Genomic DNA, 12,484 nt, shown 5'->3' with positions numbered 1-12,484 from the left:
CGGGGACCAGGAGTTTGGTAGTGGTAGACTGCTTGCTTAGCATACATGGAAGACCGGGGTTCAATTCCTTGGTACCAAATACATAGAAAAAGCTGGAATTGGTGCTGTGGCTCAAGTGATAGGGCTCTAACCTTGAGAAAGCGCAAGAACAGTGCTCAGGCCCTGAGTTAAAGCCTCAGGACTAACAAAAAAAAATATACGCGCGTGCGCGTGTGCGTGTGCGTGTGCGTGTGCGTGTGTGTGTGTGTGTGTGTGTGTGTGTGTGTGTGTGTAATGGTATGAGCCAGTCACAGTAGTATAACCAGTACCAGGCTGTATGAGCCTGAGGCAAGAAGATCACAAGTTTGAAATCAACCTGGACTACATAGCAGAAATCTGTTTCAAAAAAAGTATATAGTTTTAGATCTTTTAATGTATCTAGTTTTATTTTTTTTATAAAGAATAAAATGATCTTGATTCAATAGCTTTAAATTACAAATAATTTAACATGAAAATTTCTTCTTTTATAAGGTGGCTTTTGTAGGAAAAGACCACATTCCATCTTCCAGGCAAGAACATACAGAATTCTCACCAGTGATGAAGGTGAGCCCTGAGGTATTTTGTTTCCATAACAGTTCTATCCAGCGACTCTATCTATCTATATATCTATTTCAGTTAAGAAATATATATATATCTAGAAATACCTACCTGTCTCTTAAAAATATACATTCCCAAGTCTCATCTGACAATGAATCTCAATATAGAAATGGAAACTGGGAAACTATATTTCTAAAAGAAAACCACAAAACAAAGCAGAATTTTTAATATGCCATGTGAGTTTCCACTAGCATTTGAAATCCAGTTCCTTTCAAATGAAATTTGAATTAAGTTGAACTAAAACAAATATTAGGCATTTTTCAGTTGGATAATGTAGAAGTTGTATGAACAAAGAGTTTGAATAATAAACTTCATTTTTTATTGTTTCAATGATAAAATAGACTGATCTCAGAGCTACAAAATTCCCTGTGGATATTATAGAGAATCCATTGTCCTTCTCTCCCTTCCCCTTTCCTCCCTTCCTTTTTCCTTCCTCCCTCCCCCTTCCCTTTCTCCTTTCCTTCTCTCCTTACTTCCCTCCACTTCTTCCTTCCCACTCAACTTTTCAACTCGAACTTTCCTTGAACAGTCTAATCATATCTCAAGCCTGGTATTTTGCTGGCTAATTGGAGATGTAGTCTCATGGCCTTTCTGCCCAGTTTGGCTTTAAGCCGCAGGCTCTTAAATAGATAGGATTATAGGAATGAGCCACTGGAGCCTAGCTTGTCTTAATCATTTCTAAGTCATATGCAGTATACATTAAAAGATAAAATTCTACCTGTGATATGTTAAGGACTGAGTGGAAACTTAAGATTAGAAATGTTCAGATTTAAGAGCAGTTCATAAATGCACCTGAAGGCTTTAGAAGATATGATACTTTTAAAGCAACATCTACTTACTTTGATCCACAAATTTCTCTTCATTACTACTAAAATAGTAAATATATATGGAAAACTATTTTGACCTTAGTAAGAGCAACCCACTGTCTAAGTGAAAACAACTAATACTGTAATTCAGTCACGAGAAATTACTTATAGTGACTTTTAAATATTTAAATATATATCCCAGTATAGTGGCATGAACCTGCAGTCCTACCCATTCAGAGAGTTGAAGAGGGGAATCACTTGAGCCCAGAAGCTCTAGGCCAGTCTAGGCAACAGAATGAGATCCCACTCAAAAAATTTAGTAACCCATACTCCAACTCCCCCCAATTTTTCCAGGTATTCAGTACTATCAGGATTAGATATTTGAAATATTTGCAATAAAAAATATTATAGTATGGCATGAAGTCCTGGGTTCAATTCCTTGGTACCACATACACAGAAAATTCCGGAAGTGGTGCTGTGGCTCAAGTAGTAGAGCACTATCCTTGAGAAAGCCCAAGGACAGTGCCCAGGCCCTGAGTTCAAGCCGTAGGACTGGCAAAAAATTATAGTATAAAAAGTTATAGTATTTAATTTGTTTTTATTCCAACTCAACTATTTTAAAATAAAGTTGTTTTCTCTCTCTGTAAAATGAATAAAGATTGCTAGAGAAAATGTACTGGAAAATCCATTGTAAACTCAAAATAAGTGCGACTGAATCTTAACTTTTTATATTGCAATTTCAGAAATTCCAGATGGGCAGTTGTGATCCTTTTCTAAGGAATTTAAACAAAGAAATGCTATTCAGTAAAAAAGACTATGATAAATACAAATGTGCAGACATTGTGAGTGCAGAAATGGAGCATGAAGATCAAGATCCCCCTTATAGAACATGTTTAAAAACCGAAGGTTCTACTGTCTCTAAGAGAGCAAGTCCAAACCTAAGAATACATGTGTTTGACACAGAGAATAAGTTACCTCCCAAGCCAATCATCTGTGTAACAAAACCTTCAGATACTGAAGATACGTTGACAAATAAGGCTATTGTGAGCACAGTAAAGACTTCAGGTACTACAAATCAATTAACTCAAACTCCCACCATCAACACAGCAAAGACCTCAGCTACCCTGATTAAGTTAGTCCAAACCCCCTGTATAAGCACAACAAAGACTTTGGATACTAAGGCTAAGTTAGTCCATGATTCTGGTATCATAAATACAATTTTAGAAACTAAGTTAGAAGAAAATCTATCAATTGTATCTTCACCAAACCAAATGACTGGAAGTACACCTGATTCCTCAAAGTCATTAAATCTTACTTCTGATATAGAAAATTTAAAGCACTTAATGTTACTTAAATCAATTTTAAATCAAAATCTCCAAGATCTCTCAGACAAGTTGTTTTCTAAGCCAGAAGTTTATATGAATGCTGGAGCAATAAAGGACCATTCTTCTCCACTTATATGTAGTCCAGACACATCACCAAATAGTAGGGAAGAGGAACTATTTGCAAAACTCCAAGATATAAACCACTGGCTTTCCGATGAAAGCATTTTCAGTTCAAAGACTCTTTTAAATCAAATTTTTAAAAATATTCCCGACAGTGTACTTACGGAACCCACAGAGATAAAAGGTGTCTCTGAAAATCATCTAGAGGCTGATGGAAGAGATTGTCCAATGGCAAAAAAGAGTAGTTTTAAAAAGAAGCATTCAGTAAGGGGACTTGCTTGTGCTAGATCAGATTTAAATGACCAAGTACATGATTACATCATAAAGCAAATCTTCACTGCCCCAGTTTTCACAGAGTTGGAAATAGAAGGGAGAGAGCTAAAGGAGACCCAGATGAACTTGCTGCATCCATTGCCCACACTTTGCAAGAAAAGTTCATCTTCAAATAGACCAGGTAACGATGGAGAAAAAGATGATAAAATACAATTAACACAGTCCAAGTCTGTTATAAGCCAGATAATACAAACATTTCCTGTAGATACTCTTTTAGAATCTGGGATAATCAAAGTAATAGAACTTGATAAAGAACACAAGACAGTCTCTTTTGAAGAGCCAAAGGACTGCACAGAAAGCAAGAAGAACAAAACAGAGTCCAGGTCAGGGCAGACTATATTTACAATTGCTCAAAATGCTAGTTCTCCTTTAAGTAATGTTGAATATACTGAAGGTCTGCAGAATAGCTGCATACAGCATTTAAAATATTCAGTACAAGATGAAAAACCAAGTGTGTCAAGTGAAATTCAGAGGCTTGATGGAGAAGAAAGTGGTCTAAATTCTACTTTAGAAATGTTAAGAAACCCATTAATGGATAACCTTAATGAGTCCAATGAAACAATGTTAAAATCCTTCTTAAAAAACATCTTCAATGTTTTTTTCAAATATAACCAGACTGAAAGGAAAAGACAACCAGAAAACGAGTTAGAAAGTCTAATTCATCATTCTTTACCAAGAAATATAGAAAACTTGGAAGAAATGCAAATAAATCTTAATGAAGCAGACAGATTAGACAGGAAATCTATTTCACGTCCAAAGCTGCGTTTGTTTCTAGAAGAGCTCTCAGAGTCAGAAATACAAAATTTAAAATCTGAGTTAAGTAAACATATCCAGTGTTACCTTGTAGAAAGACTTTCAGAATCGGGCCATATGAGCAGGGAAGACTTAGAAGAACTCTACCAAAATCTGAATTTCATGAATGAGAAAACAGAACTGAAAGACCAAAATATTTCTCAGGAGAAATATTCAGAAATTGTAAAAGAGATTATGTCATTTGTAAACAATTTTAACCATCATTTCATTGATAAACATTTAGAAATAAAGCTAAGATCTTTTTTAAATGAAATTCTCCAGAACTATTTCCTAAAAAACTTTTCTGACAGTAGTTTTTTACAAGAGACAGAATCTGTAACAAACATATCACCTCTAAGAACTGAAAGTGCTTCAGTATCTTTACATGGCTTAGCTCAAGATATTACAAGGGGAAGTTTTAGTCAGAGGCTTGAAATAAACATGAAATATCCCTTAAGTGAACCTCTACAAACTAATCTTCCCACTTTATCACAGAATGAATTGCTAAGTATCAGAACTGATTTAACCAAACATGTTCAGGACCTTTTTATAGATAAACTTTCAAAGTCAGGGCTAATGACAGAAAGGCAATTAAAGGGGATCAATCAGCACATTCGTTTATTTAGTCCTACTTCTGTACCATTAGAATCCATAGAAACAGGTGTGCCTTTTAGAAATGAATATTGCTTTGTGGAGGAACATGCAGAAAAGCAAAACAAATGTCCAGAAACTGGTCAAAACACTCAGCAAAATTGTCCTGGGGATATAGGGATAGAAAAAGAATTGATGAGAAAGGAAGAAAAGGGCAAGCCATACTTACTCAATGTAAAGGAGGACCTGTCAACAGTTAAAGAAAATCATTACTCTAGACAAGGAGTAAAAACATTAAGTTTAACCAAAGTACAACCTACTTCCAACGAAAGTATCCCTGTGATTCCATTGAGCAAGAGCTCTGAAGGACTTGCAGAGCTGGTGCTTAAGAAACACAAGAAAGACCATGGCTTCATACAACTTATTCGTGCAGAAAATTCTGTTTATAAAACAGAGACTCCAACCCTTCATAGTTGGGATGATAAGCCAAGAATAATTCAGTCAAAAGATTTCTTTGAAAGGACACTGGAAGCAAATCCTCTTGGGGGCAGGGAGAATATTAATATTTGTAAGTTGACTGTTCGGGAAAATCCTGAAGCAACATTGTCACCACATCCAAGAATTGCTACCTGCAAAATGCCAAGGGAAGATGAAGAACATTTAAATAGATTCACTTTCTCTTCCTGGCAAACTAACACGGTGATCCACTTTAATTCAGAGAGTGAAGAACCATCAAAATTAGACCAGTATTGTCAGAGATTAAAAGTAAATAACAATAACAATAAAGAACGCTTAATAACCTTTACACAATTCAAGAAAGAAACTCTTTGTGTAAATCCAAATGAAATTTGCAATGAAAAATATGCCAAGACTCCTGAATCATCACAATCATTCAAAAATGAAGAAAATTCAAAAACATCCTTTTTCCCAGAAGTATTGAAGAGAGAAATCGTAAAACCCAAAATTCGAAAAGAAAAAGAAATGATTGCCAAACCAAAAAGGTCACTGGACAAGGTGGTGGTGATGCCACTGGAGACACTTCCTGCTGCCAGAACTGATGTAAAGAAATCTGGTCTAAGGACTTTGCCTCAGTGCACTGCAAGAAGTACTATACATGTAATAATGTTTTTCTCTTAAGTTTTCTACTGTGTTTGAAAAAGTGCTAGGAATCATTTACCATAGCACATATATATGCAAATGCAAATATGTGTGAAACTTTAATTGTTCCAACATGTACAGACCTCAGGTTTCAAAATATTTCTGAAATTCAAACATCATCTCACCTGATTCAAAATATAATTGCAAAATCATGGTGATGTTCACACACACACACACAGTGTCTTTATTTGAAATAAGTAAATGGCATCCTCTCTGAAGCATGAATTAGCAAAAATTTTTCTCTGAGCAAGCCCAACAGCTTCAAGCAGCCTAGAGCCAAGGCTTATGCCTGGCTAGTGAGTAGCCCTGACTTGCTAGCCAGGGGCTGTTGTGCAACCCAGCCTCTGTAGCCAGTGGCTGTGGCTGGACAATGTAGAAACCTAAGTGGGAGTTTGTCTTCCCAGAGTTGTCATAGTTTTAGCTAGCTAAATGTGCTACTTATCCTGTTGATAATTAGGGATATTCATAGTTCTCTCTCTCTGTCTCTCTCTCTCTGTCTCTCTCTCTCTCTGTCTCTGTCTCTCTCTGTCTCTGTCTCTCTCTCTCTGTCTCTCTCTCTCTGTCTCTCTGTCTCTCTCTCTCTCTCTGTCTGTCTCTCTCTCTCTCTCTCTCTCTCTCTCTCTCTCTCTCTCTCTCTCTCTCTCTCTCTCTCTCTCTCTCTCTCTTTGGCTTTTTTAGTTCAAGGCTCTGCCCCATGAGTCACACCTCCACCTTGAGCTTTTTCTGGTTAATGGAAGATAAGAATCTCATGGATTTTGCTGTTTGGGCTGGCTGAGAACCTCTGTTCTCAGATCTTAACCTCCTGAGAAACTGGAATTGAATACTTGTGCCCCTAACACTCAGTTTGTATATATTTATTTATTTATTTATTTATTTATTTATGCATGCATGCATGCATGCATGCATGCATGCATGCCAGTCCTGGGCTTGAGCTCAGGGCCTGAGTACTGTCCTTGGACTTTCTCAAGGCTAGAGCTCTACCACATGAGCCTCAGCACCACTTCTGGCTTTTTTCTATGTATGTGGTACGGAGGAATTGAACCCCGGTTTTTGTGCATGCTAGGCAAGCACTCTACCACTAGGCCAAACTCCCAGCCCCATCAGTTTGTATATTTTTTAAAACCACTTTTAAGCCAGGTGCTGTGGCTCAGCCTGTAATCCTAGCTATTCAGGAGGCTGAGATCTGAGGATCAAGGTTCAAAACCAGCCTGGGCACAAAAGAACCTGAGACTCTTATCTCCAATTAACCTCTAGAAAACGGGAAGCAGGGCTTGGCTCAAGGGTAGGGTGGTATCCTTGAGCTGAAGAGCTCAGGGACAGTGCCCAGGCCGAGTTCAAGTCCCATGACCCACAAAAAAAATTTTTTTTAGTTCAAATAACCATATTGTTGAATATTATTCTCTATCTTTCACTCTCTCACATTCTCTCCATATATATATGCATACATACACATTATACAATGTATTTAGTATACACAAAGACAGTATATACACATGCTAACATGTTTATTAACTGCTAAAGACTGACTGCTCAAAATTTAAGTTATGTAAAAAGTAACATATACTAAGGAGGCTGATGATAATGGTTCCAAACCAGTCCAGGTAGACAAATATGAGAGACTCTTATATTGCCAATTAATCATCAAAAAGCTGAAAGTAGAGGAGCCAGGAGTTTTGCCCAGTGGTAGAGTACTTTCTTAGAATAGACACCCAGGTTCGATTCCTCGGTACCACATACATAGAAAAAAGCCAGCAGTGTTTCTGTGGCTTATGTGGCAGAACTCTAGCCTTGAGAAAAACCCAAGGACAGTGTTCTAGCCCTGGCAAAAAAATTTTTTTTGGAAAAAAACTGAAAGTAGAGAGGTATAGTTCAACTGGTAGAGCATCAGTCTTGAACAGTAAAAGCAAAACAAGAGTGAGAGGTCCTGAATTCATGCACCAGAATTAGCAGGCATGCGTGTGTGCACGCGCGCGCGCACAGACACACACACACACAGTAAGATATGAAAGTTTGAATTTAGGGTCAAGGAAGAGGTTATTTTGGTGGAGGATTGCAAAATAGACTGTACAACTTTGCCTAGGATTCTGACCGTCTGACCTCTGAGTACTGCTCTGTTATATAGTTCTGATGTCGGGCTTCATATCGTCCACTGCTTTAGGACATGCAGATCCTTTGAAACAATAAGATTTTTAAAATATGATTTCTAAGATAGGATCTAATATGGAGAGTTTAGTGGGGGGTATAAATTGTGGAAGGCCAAGGAACATTCAATGCCTTTATTCTTTGTCTTGTAAACTTTTTTATCTTACAAATTTAAACTGTACTTTTAAGAAACCTAACTTGCCAACTTGATATTTTATTTTAATATTCAGGATTATTTGGATAAATTTGAGGATTTACATGTAACCTCGCTTAACCATCCTAAAAAATCAAAATCAAGAGCAAGACTTTTAGGAAAGATCCCAGATGACAGCTATAATCAGGCAAAATACTGTATAAGACCTTTCACTGCGCCAGAGCCCAACAAACGACGAGGGAGTGCCACTGGAAAAGTCTCATGTCCTCGAATTATTACAGCAAACCCAAGTCATATGTGAAGCCCCAAATTATTAAGTGCATAATGTGGCCCAAAAAATTAAAGGGGGATGTTGAATAACGTTCATTTATTTGTGCTATTCACAAATGTTAAGCAGTTCAAAATGATACGTGAGGCTAATCAGTGTATCATTTCTCCTCTAACAAAATGGTTTGGAGATCTGTACATAGCTGTAATAGAAGTCAGTAACCAAACTTCATCTTGTTCAAACTATTTCAACTGGCTAAAATAAAAAGTAAATGTATTTGATGTTAATCATATTTTGTTTATAAACCTTAGGGAATACATGCACAAAGACATACTTATTTGATCTTAATTTGTTTGTTTCTCAGCTTTTCCCCTATGTAAAAATGTCACTTCAGTTGTGGAGTGAATGATTGTTTAACTTCCTCCAGCACTTATTATACTCTAAAATTTCCTGTTCTCCCCTAGTTTTCAGGTATTCCATTTGCAGTTACATATATTTAGCCCTTTTTTTTTACTCAAACTTGAGTTATAGTTCTAGTTTTAACAACTTGCAACAGTCTGGGCTTACATAATGCATATTGGTACTAAAATCATCTAATATTGTATCTTTTTACACTATGAATAAAGCTCTAATACTAATTTCTGAGGCATTTCCTATGCTGGAATGACTGTCTAACTTGAAAAACTAGTAGAACTTTTATAATTGCCCCAAACTCAAGAAACTAGAATCATTCTACCATATTGTAGAAAAGGTGCAATGTATCACCTAAATTAACCTAAGATTTAGATAGGAAACTGATGAAAATGAGTCCTCTTTCTATAAATATGTGTTGAAATTATGTTCATTCATGAAAAGCAAAAAATTCAATTTATAGAATTTTTTCCCTTTAAACTTTTCTAAAGCAGAAATCAAAGAGCATGGAGTCTGTTAGGAAAAATGATGAAGAAAGGAAGGAAACAGGCTGACTCCATCTTCCACAGGCGAGGACTGTTTATTGAGAGATGAAGCAGTGAGGGGCACAGCCTACCTGGAGGCTTGGAAACTACAGAGGTGGGACAGGAGCTGGGTTTTTAGGAGGTCTGAGCCAGGATGTGGGGTTTAAAGAAAAAGCCATTGGGGTCTAGAGAAGTGGGGGTTTTCGATTGGGCCCACAAGGAATGTTCACAGGTAGGCTTAGGAGATTGCCCTGCTGGTGTCAGGCACTCTGTGGATATCTTTGGTGGTTTGCCTGTATCTGTAAGCACCTGGGAAATCAGGGTGAGAGTCATCCTTCGGAGTCCAAATAGAATTGGCTAATGAAAATGTAATATGTAATTCTTGGTGGTTTTTTTCAATGTTACATCCAAGGAGATGTTTTGTTTTGTTTGAGGGGGTGTTTGTCAGTCATGGAGCTTGAACTCTGCCTGGGTGTTGTCCCTGAGCTCTTCAGCTCAAGTCTACCAACCTACACCTTGAGCCACAGCCCCACTTCCCATTTTCTAGTGGTTAATTGGAGATAAGAGTCTCATGGTCTTTAGTGCCGAGCTGGCTTTGAACCTTGCTCCTCAGATCTCAGCCTCCTGAATAGTTAGGATCATAGGTGTGAGTCACCACCCGAGGGAGATGATTTTTTTTTTGTTTTTTGTTTTTGTTTTTTCATTTTTTTTTTTTTGCCAGTCCTGGGCTTGAGCTCAGGTCCTGAGCACTGTCCTTAGACTTTCTCAAGGCTAGAGCTCTACCACTTGAGCCTCAGCACCACATCTGGCTTTTTTTCTATGTATATGGTACTGAGGAATTGAACCCAGATCTTCGTGCATGCTAGACAAGCACTCTACCACTAAGCCAAACTCCCGGTCAGGAGATGATTTTTTATTGAGACCAAAAGTATCCACATGTATGACTGAGGGATTTGGGGAAAGGGTGTTTGTTTACAATGGTTTGAATTTCATATTCTTTCAGTAGCAACTATACTTTGAATTTTGCTGTTTGTTAAAACTAGTGGCATTTGATACAGTACATGGTACTGAACTGCTACTAGAAGCTACAGCTTCTAGTTACCCTCATAAAAACAAAGGGAAGCATCAGGCACTCTAAGATGTGTCATGTTGCTAAGCCACAATATTGGGTAAGTTGGATATATTTAATGCACTTTTCCAGTGAACCTGCTGTGCAGCCTTGACAAAAATCATAGTCCTTCCCCAGCCTCCTGTGTGAGGATTACAAAGCTGTACAACCATGCCCAGCAGTATACTTTCAGTTTACAAATGGTTTATCTGGATGAAATCCCATTGTAAGTTAGGAATATTTGTACTTGTTCCACTTGGTATATTACTTGGAAAACAAAAATAACATCGGATCTTTCAAATAGAAGGAATACACGGAGTTAGTTGTATGCGTCGTGGACCAAGGTGAAGAAGCCAAATGAGATAATGAACTCAGACCTGAAATTACTCCCACCACTCAGGTGGAAGGGAAATGTGCAAGTGGTGTTACCAGAATCTTGAAGTCAGGAAATAAAAATGGCCACTGCCAGGAACACCAGAAGTTTTGGAAACAGGGTAAAGGATGAGAGAAATAACCATGTTTCTTTCTTCCCTTAGCCGAGCTTTCAATGCTGCCTCCCTGGACACTGGAGAGGGTGCTTTGGAAATGTAGTTTCCAGGGAAGCAGAAAGGTAAAGAAATGGATGGAGAAGTAATGAATGAGTGTCTAGTGGTATTTACAAGGAATACCACAATCAGGCTTGAAGTAAAATGGAATATAGTTACTAAATGGAAATCTTATATCTGATCAAATTTTCAAGTCTTTTTCCCATACACTTATTCAAAAGAGCATTTCTTAAATATTAAATGTCTACAATAGTCCAAACACTAGTTAAATACTGAGTATACTAGTGAATAAACCAATATCCTTGAAGAGTGTACAATCCACTGGGGATACAAATAATTACAACATTGTACACATGCTGATGGGGAAATCTCTATATATTAGTAGGTAGTCTAGCTAATTTCAGACCTTTAAGTAGCAGATATCAGGACAAGATTTAGCAAACTATACGGCTAACCCCAGTGTGAGTACTTGTAAAGAGGTTTAAAGAGAAAAGAGGAAGAAAACCCGAAAAAGTGAATGTGAGACTCTTCAGAGGTACACAAAGCCACAAGCTGAGCAAGACAGCTTCCAAAGGCTGGAGAGGACAGAAAACATTCTCATCTAGAGCTCCCAGAGATATGTAGTCTGCCGATGCCTTAATGTTACCCAAGTGAGACCCTTTGGGACATCTGAATAATAGAACTGCAAAAGGAATTGGTGTTTAAAGTACATTTGTGGAAATTTGTTAATGGCAGCTATAGAAAACACAAGAGGTGACTATGGTATAAAATTCAAGTCATTCATGCATCCAGTGAAACAAGCCATCAATTATAACAGCCACTGAAATAGTTAATTTTATGACAACAGTACAGGGCCACAGCACGTGGTGCCGATATCTGGCCCATCATTATTCTAGGTGCTTCTATATGAGTATCATTTTGATTGGTAGGTGGACCTCATAGAACAAACAGTACTAACACACTCAAGCAAGGACTTTTTTTTTCTGCCCTAGAGTCATTGAACTGGGACATCAGAATTTCCTTGCCTTTGAAAACAGGAAACATTACAAACATTGTTTGTTCCGGGTTTTGATCCTGATAAAAGATTAGTCTTTGGACTAGAACTCCATCATTGTTTCTGGAGTCATGAACCAGTTTCTTAAAATCTCTATGTAGGTATGTATGTAATCCATGCAAACATATATGTTTAAACTATGTATATACATTCTGTTGGCTCTAATGGCTTCAGTAGACGTGGAAAGTACCATTCTCGATTCTCCTGGTACCTTTTGCACTCTACACATGCAGGAGAGTCCTCACACATCCAGTAGGATGCTTAAAATTCCTGTGGGCTTCTCTGGGTGAGGGTAAATTCAAAAGGGAAAGTACTTACCTCGAGTAGGATGAACTACAGCTCCCACCACTCAGCTGCTCTTAGGACCTCTACTGGTCCTCAGCCCCTCCTCTTCCACAATCCATTCTAAACTTCCTTTCAGCTTTCACCCTAGCACATCTTGGGTACAATGGTAAGAGTAAACCCCATGTTTATTCTTGAGGGGGTTTAGTCAATAAACATTTTTTTTTAAAAAAGA

General features: G+C 37.7%; 1 protein-coding gene across 1 annotated transcript in view; it reads left to right on the top strand.

Moving 5' to 3' along the window:
* Catspert (catsper channel auxiliary subunit tau) overlaps positions 1–8,963 on the top strand; it is a 77,518-nt gene extending 68,555 nt beyond the window's left edge. The window contains exons 16-18 of the mRNA XM_090355211.1: positions 511–582; positions 2,186–5,719; positions 8,134–8,963. Of these exons, the coding sequence (XP_090211337.1) occupies positions 511–582; positions 2,186–5,719; positions 8,134–8,358 (3,831 nt within the window). The 3' untranslated portion in view covers positions 8,359–8,963. The remainder of the gene's footprint in view (positions 1–510; positions 583–2,185; positions 5,720–8,133) is intronic.
* The last annotated feature ends 3,521 nt before the right edge of the window (positions 8,964–12,484 follow it).

Source organism: Megascapheus bottae, chromosome 21 (assembly GCF_031878675.1).
Source record: "Megascapheus bottae isolate mThoBot1 chromosome 21, mThoBot2.hap1, whole genome shotgun sequence".
NCBI classification, from domain to species: Eukaryota; Metazoa; Chordata; class Mammalia; order Rodentia; family Geomyidae; genus Megascapheus; species Megascapheus bottae.
The sequence above is the reverse complement of the archived record's forward strand: the minus strand, read 5'-3'. Positions and strand labels throughout refer to the sequence as shown.